Raw genomic sequence first — 18,020 nt, 5'->3', positions numbered from 1 at the left:
AGGGACGCCTGGGAGCTGATGTCTCCCTGGGGGCCCCTCCTCCAAGCCTTCCCTGGGGGGCCCATGGCGCAGCCCCTTGCTCAAAATGGAGGGGCACATGCCCGAATTCCAGGCTGCTGTAAAGGCTGTTGGGAATCTCTACTTCTGCATCTTCTTTCCGCTCTTCTGAGGGTTTTTGCTTGCTTTTCCACTTTTAAATTTTTTTTTTTAAGATTTTTATTAAGATTTTATTTATTTGACGGAGATAGACACAGTGAGAGAGGGAACACAAACAGAGGGAGTGGGAGAGGGAGAAGCAGGCTCCCCGATGAGAAAGGAGCCTGATGCGGGGCTCGATCCCAGGACGCTGGGATCATGACCTGAGCAGATGACAGACACTTAACAGACTGAGTCACCCCGGCACCCCTCACTTTTCTATTACTGAAAAGAGTAAAGTTGATAACCTTCTTCCATGGGCAAAAGCTATAGTCTCTTCCTCCCCCTGCCCTCTTTCTACCTCTGTCTCTACCATTCTTTCTCTTTTAAACAGCCCAAACTAGGGTGCCTGGGTGGCTCAGTTGGTTAAGCGACTGCCTTCAGGTCATGATCTCAGAATCCCGGGACTGAGTCCCAGACTGGGCTCTCTGCTCACTCTGACCCGCTACCCAGTCCTCTCTCTCTTGCTCATTCTCTCTCTCAAATAAATAAAATCTTAAAAAACAAAAACAGGGGCGCCTGGGTGACTCAGTGGGTTAAAGCCTCTGCCTTCAGCTCAGGTCATGATTTCAGGGTCCTGGGATCGAGTCCCACATCAGGCTCTCTGCTCGGCAGGGAGCCTGCTTCCTCCTCTCTCTCTGCCTGCCTCTCTGCCTACTTGTGATCTCTCTCTGTCAAATAAATAAATAAAATCTTTAAAAAACAAAAACAGCCCAAACTGAACAAAGACAGAGAAAGCAACATTGAAAGGCACTGAGCTCCCCATCACCAGAGGTGTTCAAGGGTAAGGCAAAAGGGCATGTAGGGGGCAGGCATTGGGGGGATCCCAGCAAGGGCTGTATGGGCCCCTGTAAGCCCTGAAGACCCTTGTGAGAGGGTGCAGGGGGGTGTCCCCCTTTCCTGCCCTCCCTGTGTCATGGCTGCCACTCGGAGCCTCAGTGGCTTTTCCTCCCACCAGCTCACTGGCTGTCTCCTGGGCGGGGGTGGGGCCAGGAGCACTGTTAGGGCATATGTCCCGAGTCCAAAGGGGCAGGCGGATGGGCAGCTCCCTGGGGCCAACGTCACCTCGGTTACTGCGGCGACTTTAAAAATAAGTTTGGCCACAGAGGGCCTGTTGGCCTTTCTTCTCCGCTCGGATCCCGCTCAGATGCTGCTGTTCTTGCTGACGTGGAGCTGGGGGAAGGCTGGTGACTCAGCTCTTGTCCCCACGCTGCGGCGGTGTGAGCTGCCGCCAGCTCCTGAGCCCTCGGAGCAGGGTGCCTGCTCGGGAAAGGCAGCGAGGAGGGCAGGACGCCGAGGGGACAGCCTGTCCTCTCGGGTATGTGGCCCAGCCAGGTGTCCTGGCAGCCACGGGGTAAGGCCCAGCCACTGGCTGCTTTGAGGCTGGGTGGATACCAGGCCGGCCCCTCCTTCCAGCCCCCTGCGTGTCTCTGGACGGGATGCAGTGTGGCCCTGGCCCCGCCTCTGTACCTCTGGCCTCAGCTCGCTGCCAGTGGGCTGGGAACTCCAGACCCTTCCGAAGCCTTGTTCTGGGGGCTGGAGTAGGGGCTGGAGAATCAGGGCTACGGCGTGAGCCACCGTTCTCCTCCTCCCCCTTTCCAGCTGGGGGATCCAGGTGCCAGAGCCCCTGAAATCACCTTGGGGGGGTTACAACTTCCAAGCAGTTTTCTGTCCCCTGCCCCCCACCCCAGCCCCATCCCCAGCTTAGCAGCCGCTGCCCCCACCTTGCAAGGTGGTCCCAGTGGCTCTCATGTCCCTGCAGGAAAATTTACAACTGAAACAGAAAATGGGAGGGCCGGGCAGGGCTGCCCGGCCCCCTGGGAGCGGGCCATGGCCATGGGAGTGGCCAGCTGCTCGGGTCCCGAGCATCTGTCCCCGGGGCTGGGTGGCTTGGGTGGGTCACGGGCCAGAGGGTGGGTCACAGGCCGGAGGCCGGCAGCCAGGGAGCAGGGAGCAGGGAGCTTGCCTGGGTCCTGCTGGCCAGCAGCTTCCTTCCGTGACCCGAAAGCATGAATTTAGAGGAGTAATACTTTGTTTAAAAAGCTCCCTGCCTCTGAGATAAGGCCAGGGCTGCTGTGGTCAGAGTTTGCTGTAAATTTTCTGAACAAAGCAGGCTGGGGCGATGGCTGGGGAGTCTGGGGAACAGATTAATCATGTGCTAAGAAAACGGCATTCCCCTTTGAAGTGAAACCTTATGGTTGCGTTTAAGCAGCCGGGCAGATGGAGGAAGGGTGTTCTGTGGCATGCGGGCTCGTGAAATGTCAGCTGTACCCACAGACGGGCTTCACGGGAAGCTTCACACCCCGGCAGCTCGAGAGACGCGGTGGTCGGACCCTGATGGCGTCCCAGGGCCGTGGGAAGGGAGAGGGGTTCCCGGTGCCTTGGTTGGGGTGTGGAGGGCACCCTGCTTGTCATCCCAAATGCTGGGGCTGCCTGGTGGCTGGCGGGCATCCGGGGAGTCGGCACGCATCCTGAATGCGTCCCGTGCCCCTGTGAGCTGATCCTCTGTCAGGAGTCCCCGTGACCCGGCCGTCCTCTGGAGGAAACTGAGCTGTCATTCCCCAGGGATTTGACAGGTTCTTGAGGAGGCCTCCTTGCATGCCGGGAGGCGAGGAAGCAACTGTCTTAGGGGGTCTCCTGGGCGCTGGTATTTAAGATGGAAATGACAGACAGGGAGCCAGCGGGGGGACGCCTTAGGGACGCTGCCCAGGCAGCGGGAGCCGTAGAGGAGGTCCTGAGGCCGTGAGCAGACCAGGTGGAGATGGGTCGGGCACGTGAGACCTTGGCAGCCCAGGGAAGGCGTCTGCAGTGGATTCTGAGCGTGAATGAGGGCACGGGAGGTGACATGATGTGATCTTGAAGCGTCACTGAGATCTGGATGGAGGGGACCAGAGTGGAAGCAAGCTCCCGGCTGGGGAGGCTGTGCAGGAACGCCAGCGGGAGAGGGTGGCCAGGAGCGACAGCCCGTTGTTCAGTTCCGGGGTACCCTGTGAGCCGGCTGTTAAACACAGCCGTCGTGAGAAATGTAATCACGTAGCATACGAACACGTAATTCATATTTTAGGGAATGTATATACAATAAAAAGTAAGTCATATGTAAATTATTGCTTAAAATTAAGTGCCGTGGAATTACCGTGCAATCCAGCAGTTTGGGTTCCCGGTAAATGCGCGAGGGCGGGGGCGCGGGCCTCCGAGACTGGCTCACGCCCGGGTTCCCAGCCGCTCATGCCCCACAGCCAAAAAGTGGAAGCAACCCAAGTGTCCATCGACGGCCGGACGGGCACACAAAATGTGTGCAGTGGGCCTACGGCAGAACATCAGCCTTAAAAAGGAAGGAAATCCTGACACACTTGGCCACACGGACGAACCTCGAGGACCGTGAGCTCGGTGAGCTAAGCCCAACCCAGAAGGACAAGCACTATGATCTCACGCGTGTGAGGTTCCCTCGAGCCGCCGAGTTCACAGAGACACAAAGTAGAGGGGAGACTGCGGGGCCTGGGGGGGCACACGGGGAGACAGGGGTGGGTGGAAAGAAGTTTCAGTCAGGGGGACGGCCGCAGTCCTGGGAACGGCCGGGATTGATGTGCTCAGTGCATGTCGCTGTGGACCGAGGTCCGGTTTGAGTGCTACGCCTCACGTTCTGTGCATTTTGGCATCGCCGTATTAGAAACAAATCACGTTAGATTAGAAACAAATCACATTATAAAACTAAGTTATCTCCTCGATTTATATAATACAAATTCCTTTAGACATTAGGCAGCATGCGCCCCTGGAGGGGGTTGGACCAGGGGTGGGGGTACTTGAGGTCAGAAGCAGCCACATATTTCCACTTTGGAGATGGAAAGTCACTGATGGCCTGGCTGTGGGGTGAGGAGGGAGGGGACCCAAGCCTGATGCCTAGGCCCTTGGCCTGAGCTGCTAGGTAGATGGAGGGACCGTTTACAAAGGTGGCGGACAGAGGGAGCTTGGGGGCTGTGGAGGGTCGGGCAGCCGTCGGATCCAGGGCTCTGGAGCTCATGGAGGCTCTACTGTGTGCCAGGCGTGGGCTGGGCTGAGGCCATGGGCGCCTGTCCTGGTCTTTGAGGAAACAGATGGTCCACTTAACAGGGTGTCCTGTCCAAAGGCTCAGAGCAGCCGGGCAAAGAGCCACTGTCCTCCCCTTGCTCTCCTGTCCCCGCATGGAGTCCCGGGTCATGGATACAGGGGTTGAGCCAAACGGCTGTTTCCGCCCATCCACTTCCTACCTCCCTCTTTCCCAAGGCTCATCCCACCAGCGCCTGACCCATGGGGTTTCTCTCCAGGCCTGGTCTTGCCCATTTCCAGAAAAGTCTAAAACTGGACTTCATATTAGACCTTTCTTATCCACCCCTGGCTCTTCAAGGATTATTAAAACTTGCCACCCCAGCCCCACAGTCCCCTCAGGACGGCCACCTGCACAACAGCGTTCCTTATCTACAGCAGGTTTGGGGGTCACACACCTCTTTGGGACATGCACGTGGAGTCAAGGTCTGCAGAGCGTCTGGGGGTCACTGTTACAAAGGATCCCCATGTGAGGGGCTTCACACAGCAGAAATGTCTTCTCTCGTGGTTCTAGAGGCTACACCCCGAAATCAAGGTCTCAGCAGGGTCCCACGCGCTCTGAAGCCTTGAGGGAAGAATCTTTCCTCACCTCTTCCAGCCTCTGGGGTCCCAAGTGTCCCCAGCTTGTGACCACACCCTCCAATCTCTGCCCCCGACTTCACATGGCTGCTCTGCATCTCCTCCTTTTGACCTCTTACAGGGACACCTGTCCTTGGATTTAGGGGCCATCCTAATCCAGAGTGATCTTCTCTGCAGGGTGATCACATCTGCAGAGATCCTCATACCGAATCGGGTCCCATTCTGAAGTTCGTGAGGATGTGTGTTTTTGTGAAGCACCCACCGCAGGTCTCCTGGGGGAACCTGGGAGGTGGGTGTCCCCTCCAGTGTCCCCTCTAATCACTCTTTCCCTTTGGGCCAGGCTTACAGTCTTGCCTTCTCCGTGGCCATCACAGAATGCGGACGCCTTATTCTGTTTTTCTGGCCAAATTTAAGCTCGCTTTCCTCTCTCTGCTGTGGCTCCCTTGATCTGCCCAGCACCCCAGCCCAGCCTGCCCTCCGCCTCCCCACCCTTTGCCCTGACTGTTCTGCCCTGAGAAGGGGGCTGGGAACCCCTCACCTCCCCATAAGGCCTACTTTGCAGACTGGACGAAGCCATCAGAGGTGATCGAAGGCTGGGCCGAGACAGAACTGGGTGCAGGATTTCCGCGGGGAAAGCGAAGGCCGAAGCGCACCAGATTGTTTTCAGGTTAGGAGAAGGTGATTATTATGTGAAGGGTGTTGCTCAGCTGTTTGCCATCGCCTCTGAAGACAGACAAAAAGGAGGAAATAAATGATGTACAATTAGAGCAGTTGGTTAGATACAAGGGTGAACTTCCTGGCTGGGAGTGTGGCCAAGTGCTGGGTACGGTTTCCCGAGGGAGCGTGGGGAACGTTCCTTACCTGGAGGTGTCAAGGCCCAGGGGCAGCGGTGGCCCGGTGGTTAAGCCGAAGGCAGGGATGTGGACCGGATGGGCACTTTCTGGCCGTGGAAGTTGGCTCCCTCCTGCCATTGTCCTTTGGGTTCCCACAGGGGAGCCTTTGGTGAGGCTTGCACCCTGGCTGGGCTCTCCGAGGAGATAAGCACACATCTGTTCAGCTAGAAGGGCACACGAAGAATGCATAGTAAGGCGACTCTGTGCTAATCTGGGGGAGCTCCAGGCCTGCTCTCTGGAACAATCGCATGGGTGTGTCTGCACTCCCCAGGGGCTTTTTATAAGCACATGGGAGAATAATGCCGTGGACCAGCACCTTCTCAGGGGCCTGTGTAGTTAGGCCTCTTCGCAGGGGCAGTGGACCACCGAGCTGCCCAGTACTGGGTGGACAGGTGGCCCAGAGAGCTTGGCTGTTCAGCAGGCCCGGTGCTGGCTTTGCAGCAGGACGTGCCGGGGCCGCTGGGAAGGCTGTCGGGGTGCCCGCGATGGCAGCGGTGACTCCCTGGCTGAAACCCGGGCCCCAGGCAGAGGAGGGTGTGTGCGCATCCGAAGTGTCTGTGGTTTTGCAGTTCCATGTCCACAAACTCACTTAGTTGAAAATAGTTCAAAATATCCAAAGCATGAGGGAGGGAGTGACCACTTTTTTTTTTTTTTTAAAGAAAGTACTTGGTTTCAGCTGCTTGATAAAGCCACCCAACCCTGTGTTCTCAGAAGAGATGGGGAAGGACTGGGATTCAGTCAGGCCTCAGCATCCCCTGCCCTTTCGGGATCTTTACAGACTAGGGGTGTGGGGGGCCTGGGAGGGGAGTGGCAGTCATCAACCTGAGACCCAGGACAGCCCTCCAGCTCCTGCAGGCCTCACCAGGAGGGTATAGTCCCCTGCCGGGGACTCTCACTGGGCTTGAGGGCCTGACTTGGGGCAGGGGTTCTGGGTCTAAGGTAATGAGCGGGACAGCGGGCCAGAGCAGACGGCCTAACTGACTAGCCGCGGGAGGGACAGGAAGGCCCCTCCGCTGGGGGCCAGCCCTGGAGAGCCCTTCCTGGAGGCTCGGTCCTTTTGCTTTGACGGTTCCAACCCAGCCTGGAGGACCTGCCTGCCTCCCTTGTAGATGACAGAATTTAATCAGTGTTTGCCAACCGATGGGCACGTGTACAAACAGCTGTCTTGGAGGGCAAGACCAGGCCCGAGGTACAGGGGAGACGGCAAGCCCCCTTTCTCCCCATTCGGAACTCCTTCGTTCAGACCCCATGAAACATCGTCGCCTTACCAGGGGGAAAGGCCGAGGTTGACGCTCGCTGCCACCAAGCAGTCCCCCCCCCCCGCCTTATTGTGGAAGCTGCGGGCGGCACATTCCGCTGGCTGTTCTGGTAGGGGTGCTCCTTCCTTGCCCCCCACGCCCCCCACCCCACCCCACCAGGGGTTGGCACTTTTTCTGTCACTTGGCTCGGAGGGTGCAGCAAGGGACCCCGAGGGTATACGGGTGTGGGTGGGGGGAGTCGCTGGAGGCCCCCCCCGCCCCCGGGCCACGTGACTCGGGCACTAGCCCCTCGCTCCGCGGCTCCCGGCCCACAGGCGGGGGTCCCGCGGCCGCCAGCTCGGGCGCTTAACCCTTGCAGGCGCTGAGCGCGCGCTGGCGGCGGCGGCGGCGGTGAACTTTGTTTGGCTGCGTAAATAAAACCTCCCGCTGGAGGAACCCTGCGCCCCAGGGAAGGGGAGGAATCTCTCCCCCCAGCATTCGGCGCCGCCCCCGCGCCGCCGCCCGGCCCCCACATCCGCCCACATCTGGCCGCGGCGGGGCGTCCGGGGGGGAGGGGCCGAGCCGCGTCGGTCGCCGTCCCGGGGCGCGGGCCAGGCGGGCAGGAGCGGGGCGCCGGATCGGGCGCCCGGGACTCGGCCTGTCCCCGCGGCGGCGGCGGCGCGGGCCCCAGCACCCGCCCCCCCCCACCCCCAGGCCCGGGCCTTGACGGGCGGGCGGAGCAGCCAGTGCGAGCCGGGGAGGCCGGGCCGGGTGCGGGAACCTGATCCGCCCGGGCGGCGGGGGCGGGGCGGGGCGGGGGCGCGGGGAGCCGAGGCCCGGCGCCCGCCCGCCTCCCCCATTCATTCAGCGGAGCCCGGGGGCCGAGGGGCTCGGGCGGCCAGCTCTGCTCGGCGGGAGCGCGGGCGCAGGGCCCGGGCCGCCGGGGCGCTTCCTCGCCGCCGCCCTCCGCGCGCCGCGCCGCCCGCCAGCCAGCCACCATGTCCGACCCCGCGGTCAACGCGCAGCTGGACGGGATCATCTCGGACTTCGAAGGTGGGTGCCGGGCGCGCCGCGGGCGCGAGGAGGGGCGGGCGGGACCCCCGGAAGGGGCGCCCTCCCGCCGCGCGCCCCCAGTCCCGCGCCGCCTACGTGGAGGACCCGGTTCGGGGGCCCGCGCGCCTCGGCGGCCCCCGCGCTGCCTCCCGGCTTCCTTCCTTTTATTGTATTTGCCGAACGGCGACAGCCCCCTCGAGGGCTCGCGGGGCGCCCGCGGTACTGGCCGGGGCTCGCGGCTCCCTCGGGGCCGTCGCTCGCTCCCCTCCCTGCGGCGCTGCCCGTCGGCCCTCGGGCCCCCGCGGCCCTGCGGCGGGGCGGGGAGCCGGTCACCCGCCTCTTCGTCCTGCCCGGAGCGCGGCCGCCCTCCCCCACACCCGTTTCGGGGCCGGACGGAGCCGAATCCCCGCCGGGGAGGCCGCTGAGCGGACACGGCTCGGGCCGGTGGGGTCTAGAGGGGGGCGCCCTTTGGCCCCCCAATCCAAGCCCGGGGACACCCCCTTCCGCCTCCCGGAGTCGGGCGGCGCGGGGGAGGAGGGGCCTGTGTGCGGGTGGGGAGCGCATTTTGGTCCCCTCCCCCCTTCGGGGTTTACGGAGTGTGCAGGGACTTGGGGGCTCTTCCCTCCGAGTGCGCCGGGCTCCCCAGCCCTGAGCCTGCGTGTGTGTGCGCGCGCCTTCGTGTGCCCTCGCGGCGGCCCGTGGCTTTTGGTCCTGGCGTCCTGGGGAGTAAATAAAGCGGTCGGGAGGGAAGCGCACACAATAGTCTGCTGCGCTTCTGGGCCCGGAATTCTGAGGGGCGGGCCTGCCTCTGCTGGGACCTGGAGCCCCCGCCCCTCCAGGGGGCTCCCAGGCAGCCTTGGGCCGAGCCGTCTGGTGGGCCTGGCCTTGGGGCTGCTAGGCTGGAAGGAGTTTTAGATGTCCAGGTGCCAGGCCGAGCCAGGAGGTCCTCTAACACCCCCACCCCCCCCACCCCCGTCCCCACACACAGGATGTGTGTGTCCCTGAGCTCTGAGGCACACATGGTCTGCTGGGGTCGGCAGCATCTCCGGGGTCTTCTGAGGACCAGAGTCTGGCTGGATCCCAAGCAGAGCCGGGGCAGCTGTGATTCTGGGCTGGGCATAGGCTGGCCCAGGCAGGGGTGTGAGGAAACGAGAGTGTTCGGGGTCTAGTGCGCCGGCACACCCATGCAGGGGACGGGCCTGCGGTCGCCTGGCTCGCTGGCCGCTGCACTTCTGTGATTGTGACCCTGAGCGCCAAACAAGGGGGGTTGTGGTCTGCAGGACTGTGACGGCTTCTGCTCTGCTGTTGGGACCTTTTGGGTAACGTGGTTTTGCTGGAGTGTCCCTGCGTCTCCTTCGTTGTGTTTCGCCTTCTGCGGGCCCAGTGTGGCTCTTTTGAGACTCCCACAGTTGCTCTCGGGGCCTCTCATCTCCGAAGTGTCCCAGTGCGAGAACCCGCCGGGCTGGAGGCGACTGCCCCCTCCAGGTCGCGCGCTGCGTGCACACCCTCCCTGGGGCCCGCGCCAGCAAGCTTGGCCTGCAGTCCCTGGCCCGGAAGCGTCCTGCGGGAAGCGGGGGTTGGGGGGGGGGAAGAACAGGATTCCGTGGTAGCCCTGAGGCAGGAGGGGGAGGTGGAGATTTGGGGATGGCGTGGTCCTATAGCCGGCCCTGTTCGCACCTCTGCTTCCAGGTCCCCGTGTGTAACTCCATCCTGACCCCGGCGGGCCCCATCTGGAGATGCTGGCCGCCTCTACCCGCTCTCCCAGGCGGCTTCTTGACCCTCTCATTTGGTCTGAGACAATGGCTGCATTGAGCCCAGCCTGGTGCGACAGTGGGCAGCCCTGTGACTCCAGGGGGAGATTTCTCACTCCTTGGGCCCTCTAGTTCCCTGTGGTCACCAGTCGCTCTGTTGTGTGCTCTGACAAGCCGAAAGGGTCCTGAAGGGCAACAGGTCCGGGATTTGAGCCCCCCAGGCTTTTGGCTGGAAGGGTGTGTAAGGGCCCTGCTCTTCCAGCTCAGGGACCGGAATGGCCTCCCTAATGTGCCCCAGGAGCTCGGGGTGGAGTTGGTTATTGGGTGTTGGGTGCTGGGCCTGGATTGGTCTGAGCTGGGGAAGGGGCCATCCGTGGAGGAGGACAGGGCATGACTCAAAGCTGCGGTGACAGATACAATGTGGCAGGGCCCAGGCAGAGAAAGGTCACCATGGAGGAGGCAGAACATAGGCGAGGAAAGTCGGAATTCAATTGCAGGAGGGAGGAGGGAAGCACTCAGGTCCCGCGCAGCAGGCAGAAGTGGGGGAGGCCGGAATGAGCTGGTCCATTGGAGAATGGGGCACAAGGAGGGGCCAGTTGGAGCAGATCAGAGGACCAGGCCAGGCGCGCCTGCCCGGAGTTGGGACTCTCCTGGGGCGGCAGCCGGAGTGGCGAGAGCAGAGTTGGAGGAGGTCTGGTCTGGGTCCGTGGGGTTTCTCCGGGTTTCTGCAAGGTAGGACGAAAAAAAGGGTTAGGAAGGAGTCGGCCAGCCTCACAGCTGCTGCTGTACCCCCAGGGTCCTGGGGCCTGGCGATGTGTGTGCTCACTGTTGTGGAACAGAAGCCCCCCGGGCCGCCACCAAAGCCCGGCAGGTTCCCAGCCACAGCGTTGTTGGGGGCGGTTTGCAATCCTCGCAGAGTGGAACCCTGCAAGGGCCCAGAGGGGCCCTCCCTGGGGGTCTTGGGAGGTTTGGAGCTAATGGGAGTATCCAGGTCAGGGTGGCATGCCCTGGGGGGCAGAGGGGAAGGCAGCTGGGGTGGGGTGCAGGGTGGGTGTCCTGGCCAGAGCTGTGCGTCCCTGCAGGGCCGACAGGAAGCTGCCCCAGGTGGATGTGTGTGTGGGTGTGTGGCTCTACCACTGCCCCACTCCTGGGCACATCTTTCCCCTCCCCGGGGGGGCGCTGTTCTTGTTTTGGCTCTGTCCCATTGTCGGGGAGGCATGGGGGTCTGTCGGGTTCACATCTTCCACCAGGCACTGAGAGGGTGGCAGTGGTCTTGATGGGCCTGAATGTCCCACACTGGCCTTGGCCTTCCCTTGAAGGATGACCTTGGGGTTCTGTGGCGAATCCTCCTGTAGGGGAGAGAAGAGAGTTTTGTATTTTGCTCATGTGAATTTTTTAGAGAGTTTTGCCCCCCCCCCCCATACCCTGGGAAGATGGTCCTGGGACAGATGACTCCTTCCCTGATCCCACCCCTGGTCGGTGGAGGCACGGAGCCATTGGACGGCGTGTTCTTGGGTAAAAGCAGGCCAGATCTGTTATCGCGAAGGCTATTACAAATCTGGTCTTTGTGTCACAAAGCCCTTCCAAGTGCCAGCTGCGGGCCTGCCTTCCTCGGCGCTGTTTGCTGGAACCCTGTTTGCCTGCGGTGAAAGAATCCTGAAAGTCCTTGATGTTTGTGGGAACGCCGTCTGGCCCAGAACCTCGGCGGCACTCCGGTCCCGCAGCTGAGCTCTGTCGCATACAGGTGTTGCCTGTTCTTCCAGACCCTCTGCTGTCTGTTTGGAGGACCCTTGTAGAGGGGTCCTGGAGGCTTTGCGTCCCAGAGAGCAGGCCGGTGGGGCTGGGGGTGGGGGCAGAGAGCGGGTCTCCTGGGGGCAGGGATGGGGCCACACAGACACGCCCACTCATCTGGGAGCCCAGACACCTCTGGGACGGGTGCTCCCTCGCCTGCTAGATGCAGGGCCCCCTTTCCTCCCAGAAGGACAAGGCCTGTTGCTTGGTGATGGGTACAGACCTGTCCCTAATTAATGCCAGTGGGCCTCTCAAGTGATGCCTCCTGCTTTTCAGCCACATGCAGAGCCCCCGGGAGTACTACCTCCCTGTTGGTGGCACCTTGGAGGCAGGAGGGGGAAGCCAGACGGTGGTGAGGTCCCTCGGCCCGACTGGAGGAGCCGGGCCTTGAGAATCGACTGATGCCTCTTCTGCAGTGATAACGGGACAGCTTCCTTAGGATCCAGCTGCCCCCATAGCAGGGGCCCGGTGCTCTCGGTGGCCCGAGCAGGGGACCAAGCACAGCCCGGGCTTCGGTGCAGGGAGGAGAGCTGGGGTGCACGCTCGGGGAGGCAGGAGCACCTGTGTCGTGGGATCCTGGGCAGAGTGTCCCACCTGGGCCGGGGAGGTGGGGGCCTGTCTCACGCCGCAGGGCGTCCATCTGGAAGGGCTTCTGGAGGACAGGGATCTCTGGGAGGGTTTGGAACAAGGCAGGTGAGCAGAGCTTGCTTCCAGAGCGGGAGGGCCTTCTAGAAGCTGAGGGCTGGGGCAGCCGAGAGCCCCTGTGGTGCAGGGCTCAGGAGGGCGAGCCCACTGCCATTGAACACTGTGTGGGGCACGGGAAGTCTCTGAGCTCGAGCCGCAGTTGACCCTCTCTGCAAGGATTGTCCTGGGATTTAGGTGGATGTGGCTGGCAGCACCAAGCACAGGGCCTGCTCCTGGGAGAGTGGGTGGGGGGGTGCTGTTGCCCCTTGTGGAGTTGGGGGAGTGTTTGCAAGGGATGGGTGGCCATGGGCAGACGCGGAGATGTCGGGGTCTGGGGGATGGAAGGTGTTCCAAGGCCACAGGCAAGGGCCTGTGTGTTCACCCTGGGTGAGGCTGACAGTGAGGTTTGTAGTTTCTGCGGAGCTCCCGGGCCCCCTCTGAGGTCAGCAGATGCTCAGGCTGCCGGCCAAGCCAAAGGACCCCCCCCCCACCGACCCCCAGCCTGGCAGAGTTCTCCAGAGGTGCCACAGCCCTGTCCCTGTCACGGCAGAGCTGGGCTCATGAGGGCTGTGGGGCTGCTTCCCTGGAGAGGTCACCCCACATTCCCCAACCCAGAGCATCAGCGATGCGGGGCCACGGGCTGGCGCGGGACGGCCTGACTGATGATGGGCGGTGGGCTCAGGCGGCCCGCCTCCCTGAAGGGTTAGAGAGGCGGGAGCCTGGGTCAGGGAAGGGTGGACACATGGGGCTGCCTCTTGGTCCAGCGGCCCTTTGGCAAGTCCTACTTGTGTGTGGGCTGTGAGCTAAGAGACGAGGGGGGCAGCAGGGGCAAGCCAGGTGCCCTGCCTGGGCCCCGGGAGCCTGTGCGCTCTGCCCCCCTGCCTGCCAAGGGCCCCGGGAACCTGGGCAGGGGGTGGGGGCTCTGGGGTTTCCCTGCCTAGAGCTCAGGCTCCCAGCGCCAGTCGTGGGCATAGCCAGCCCGGTGTCTGGCACGTCGGAGGCACTTGCTCAGACCACACTTACGGGGTGGCCATCTTGCCGGTGGGGGCAGTGACACGGTGGCCCATGTGTGACACGGTGACACTAAGGGCCACATGGATGGCAGATGGTGGGCCTGCCCCACTGGCGTCAGGGATTTCTCCATCCAGTGCTGGTGGCCTCAGCCTGCCACTTGGTGCTGTGGGCCACAGACGCTGGCCAAGCAGAGCAGGACTCCCTCGTCCTCTCTCTCCTGGAGTGTCTAGAGGTCGTGGGAGGTCCCAGTCAGAGATCTGACCCCCAGGACCCCCTCAGTCCCGTCGGGGCCAGCACTGGCACCCCGCTGGCTTTACCGGCCTGGCAACCCTGGTGTGGGGCCAGTTTGCTGCTCGGAAGAGTCCTTGGGGTGCAGATAGGAGTGTACCCTGGTTTGGCAGCAAGGACCTGGGGACCAGACTCAGGGACCCGTGGTGGCCCCCAAACCCTGGAAGGAGTCCCACCTGCCTGCCTGGCCAGATCAGGGCCTTCGTGCTGGGCTCAGAGCCCCCTTTGCTCACTGTTCTGTGGCCGGAACAGTGGGCTACGTGCTGAGTATCCTCAAAGATGGGGCTGGGGTGTGCAGAATGGGGGTTGGTGAGGGGCACGTGCCGTGGGGGGCTCCCATGGGAGATTCTTCAGAGGGTGGAGGCCCCGGGAGATTTCATTTTTTTTTTTTTAAATTCATCCCCGAGACTCAGCCAGGAAACGAGCTTTTGTGCTTTCAAAGGCACTGAGGAAGAATGGTCAAACAGTGGCTTTCTTTCCAAAGCCCTTTCTGTTTTTCCCAAATTTGGAGGCTCTCTGAGTTGCTAATGAGACCAAACGGTCCAGAACTCTCTGGAACATGGTCCCAGAAGCCTGAGGATTTGTAATCTCCAGCCAAACAGACCCAGCCGTGGGCCCCTAGACACCCCTGGCGCCTGGGGGCAGTTCTGGGCTGGGGCTGTGTCATTCGGTTGGGACAGATCCTGGAGACTCCGGTCAGCCTGGACCAGGAGACGTTCTGGAAGCTCCCAAGCTTGTTGTCATTTTTAAAAGTGCTGCCAGTGCCCAGAAATTTAGGCGGAGGGACGAGAGGACAGCTCTGATGTCTGATGTCCGTGGAGTGCCCACGCCCAGCCCAGGGCTCTCTCAAGAACCAGGGCTGCAGGGAAGGTGGCGAGCCTGGAAGGAGCTCTAGCTACTTCTTTTCTTGCTTGCCTTTGGTGTTTTTCCTTGTCTTCGTCTCTTTCCCATGTTCCTGAGTTTTTAATAGCCCTTCCCGGGAGGGTGAGCCTCTACGGACTCTGGCCTTCTACCTCCCCTGGGCCAAGTTGCAAAATCCAGAAAACTCAGGGCGCTGGCCTTAATGCATAAACGTGTGCTCCCCACCCATGGCTTAGAGCTTCCTGTGCCCTGGCCCCAAGGGGAGCCTTTGCCTTCAAACACTTGGAACAGCCTCGTGGGAAAGCCAGGGGAAATGGGGAAGGGGAAGCAGAGCGGTCACCTCACCCCCCACCTCCTGGCGTTTCTACTCCTCCTTTGGTCTCCAAGGGCCCGTCTGGCTGGCTGGGGTTTAATGATTGTTCCCTGGGTACAAATGGGGGGGAGCATGGGGAGGTGGGGGGTTTTGCAGCCTGGGGCTTATTTGGATTAAGTGGGGGGGTTCCTTCCCCTCTGGGCCCCACTTCCTCAGTTTTCCAAGGAGGGGCTGGAACACAGAGCTCTTTTGCAGGCCTTGTCAGGTCTTTTTTGATGATTGTGTATCTGGTCTCCTAGCCAAGGCCACAGCCTTCCCTGGCCCTTTGAGGACCGCGGGCTCCCTTTGCTGATAGGCTTTAGGCTGTTCCCTGGGGCAGGGTCTGGGGGTCCTGGCACCTCCCCATGGGAGGTTACAGCTGAGGATCCCCTGGAATTGAGGAAGGCAGCCACCCGGGCCACAGACAGCTCCCTCTCTGCCCGTGGGAGGTTAGGCAACAGACAGCATCATTCTTTTTGGTGGGGAGAGAGAGAGGTCTCCAGTATGGGTCACCTGGCTGTCTGCCCCCTCCCAGGCCGTCTCCCCTCCCCCAGACACTGACCTGGAGATGTTTGTTGTTCTGACCGTCGGTGGGCAGCAACCTGGTGGATTTCTATACTGTCCAGGCAGGGTCTCATTCTGGGTCTGGGCTGGCTCCTTCCCTCCGGGCAGGCTGTTGGTTCTGAGCCGGGATATTTGGGCCTCCTTTCCATGTGGGTGGGCAGTTTCCCTGTGAGTGGTAGGCTGGGCCCCTGCCCCATGTCCCCTGGAGACCGAGATTATCTACAGTAAAAGCATACAACTTTTCTTGGCTCCTAGCCAGGCACGGAGGGGCGGTCTTCTCTGCTGTCCCCTGCCTCCTGTCCCCCATAAAAAGTCAGGGGAAGGCGCGCTCTGGGAAGGGGCTGGGTTTTGGCTTTTCCTTCAGCTTGAGAAGTGCTGGGGTGGGTGGCGGGGGAGGGGGTAGGATCTATGGGGTGGGGGAAGCTGTTGGCTCATTCCTTTTATTCAACAGCTGTCTGCGGGCGCCATTTTTGTTCTAGGTTCTGGGGGTCCAGGCGTGAGCCCAAGAGAGGGGTAGGTTCAGGAGGGCTTCCTGGAGGAAGGAGCATGTCACCAGAGTCCCGGGTGGGATGTCACCAGGCAGGGTCTCCAGGCACATGGCGCTGGCTGGCTTCTCTTGTGATTTCTCCCAGCTCATAGTTTGGGGGATCCCGTTGTGCCCACACCTGGCAGAGGTGCTGGCATGGGACGGGGGTGCCCTAGGGGCTGTGCTCGCAAGGAGGACCTGGGCTCCGTCTTTGCTCCTGGTCAGGAGGCTGGGCGAGCCGCGAGGGACGTGGGTGGTGAGTGATCTCGGTGGGAGCAGCGAGGTAGCTGAGTCGTTCGCCTCACAGGGGCGCAGGCTGGGTGGCGAGCTTTGTCCGGGTCCTGCTCCACAAACCCTCAGGGAGGCCTGCTTGGCTTTTCTGCGAAGCTGCGAGAGAAAGCCTTGGCAGGGCTGGGGCCCCTCGGGAGCGAGATGGGGAAGGCCGTCATTCGTTCGCACCTTTGGAGGAGGGAGGTGGAGTCGCGTCCTCTCCCTCCTGGGTGGCTGTCCCCACCGCAGCCCCTGGCCCTGGGGGACACGGAGTCTCCGGGCAGCCGGGGGACAGGGACCCTGGTGAGGGAGGAAATCCTCCCCTGCGCTGCACTCGGATATTTACATCTCTCCTAATATTTAGGTGATGAAGCTGGGCTCCTGCAGACAGCTGTCCCAGAGCCTGCCGTCGGGCTCCGGCCTCCCTCTCTCCCTCCTTCCCGCCCTGCCGCATTCTTTGTTTCTGACCCAAGTCCCGGCCCTTCCAGCTGTTCCCTCTTTGCTCACAGGCACTTCCTCTGACCGTGCCCGTTTCTTGTTAGTTTCCATAACCATCTCCTTTATCGAGCGCCTACTACATGCCCGGCACTGGGGGCTGGGCACTTCATACACTCAGTCTTCCGGTCTTCCCCGAGTCCAGCAAGGTGGACGGGCTGCTGAGGCTCACTCGGGTCACCCCTGGCCCCAGGCCACCCTGGACGGCAGACCCAGGCCCTCCTGACCTGTACCTGCCTCTGTCCCATCACTCCTTACTGCTGAGTCCCGTCCTCTGGCCCTCCCTGGCGCCACCCTGCCCACGGGCTGACCCTGCCAGGCTGTGATGGAAATCCCAGGCCACTCATCAGCGGAAGATGGGACAGCTGGGCGTCTAGAGCCGGCCGTCTGGGCTGGGGGGGCGCCCCTCCTCCAGTCCTGGCCTCGCTGCCCTCCAGCTCTGTGACCGTTACAGGGTGGCTGGGAGCTTGGGAGAGGTGGTGAGGGTTCGGGGCTCAGTACAGTGCCCGTGGGGGGCTGGCGGGCGCTCTCCCCTTGAGGGTGTGGCTCTTGGGGTGGGGGCTGGTGGGGTTTGGAGTCAGAGCAGTGTTGGTGGTGTGCCGATTAGCATGCTGGCTGGGGTCTGGCTTCCCTCGCGCCCTGCCTGGATGCTGGGCCAGTTGCTTGCTTCCCCGGGCCTTGGCTGTCCATCGGTGAAACCGGGAGGGCATAAAGCTGCTGGGTCTTGGTGTGACCATGAGGATTGAATGGGCCTCGGAGCTTTGCCCGGCCTAGAGTAAGCCCTCTGCGACATCGGCTGGTAGAAATTCAGAGTGATGGGCCTTTGTGGGTTTGTAGGACGTGCCAGGCAGTGTCTGAGGCCCTAGTGGAGATGGGGACTGTGCTGGTCTGTTTGGGCCTCTGTTGTGAAAGCCCAAGGGTGGGGACTTAAACCGTGCGTCCATCTCTTGCCATCCCGGAGGCTGGGGATCCAGGATCACCATGCTGCCAGGTCCCTGCTCCCCGTGTCCTCACCGGGCGGAGGGCTCTCTTACAGGGACACTGATCTGTTCCCCAGGGGTCCGCTCCCACATCCTGAGCACATGCGAAGGTCCTCATCACACCGGGGTAGCATTCAATGGAGGATTTTGGGGGGGCGGGGCACAGCAAACACCAGCGCGCTTTACTCCTGTCCCCAGGAGGGTGACCGGCTGTGGGGAGGAGTGGGCAGTGGGCACCCTGATGGTTAGTTTTTAAGATTTTTGCAGGGTTCTCAGCAGGGGGCAGTGGTGGAGAGGAGGCTTGTAAGGTCCCCCCCTTCCCCTGTGATGCACCCTGGGGCACGAGGCCCACCCAGCCCTCCTGACTCAGAACCTCCAGGAGGCCAGGACTGGCAGTTGACTTCTT

The 18,020-nt window shown here is 61.9% G+C and overlaps 1 protein-coding gene and 1 long non-coding RNA gene across 5 annotated transcripts in view; one reads left to right on the top strand and one right to left on the bottom strand.

Moving 5' to 3' along the window:
• The window catches only part of SEPTIN9 (septin 9), a 143,206-nt gene that overhangs the window by 49,479 nt on the left and 75,707 nt on the right, over positions 1–18,020 (top strand). The window contains exon 1 of one of the 4 annotated variants that reach the window (XM_044247343.1): positions 7,948–8,038. The exons of 2 other annotated variants lie outside the window; for them this stretch is intronic. In XM_044247343.1, the coding sequence (XP_044103278.1) occupies positions 7,984–8,038 (55 nt within the window). In that variant the 5' untranslated portion in view covers positions 7,948–7,983. Of the gene's footprint in view, positions 1–7,947; positions 8,039–10,328; positions 10,522–18,020 lie in introns of those variants that run through there. One more of the 4 variants, XM_044247341.1, reaches the window with a different exon arrangement.
• On the bottom strand, positions 5,444–6,887 carry LOC122905944. The gene is made up of 3 exons (XR_006384496.1): positions 6,064–6,887; positions 5,716–5,911; positions 5,444–5,577 (listed from the first exon to the last, which is right to left on the bottom strand). It is a non-coding gene; the product is annotated as an uncharacterized LOC122905944 (long non-coding RNA).

Source organism: Neovison vison, chromosome 5 (genome assembly GCF_020171115.1).
Source record: "Neovison vison isolate M4711 chromosome 5, ASM_NN_V1, whole genome shotgun sequence".
NCBI classification, from domain to species: domain Eukaryota; kingdom Metazoa; phylum Chordata; class Mammalia; order Carnivora; family Mustelidae; genus Neogale; species Neogale vison.
Note: the sequence above shows the minus strand (reverse complement) of the source record. Positions and strands in the feature narration are given on the sequence as shown.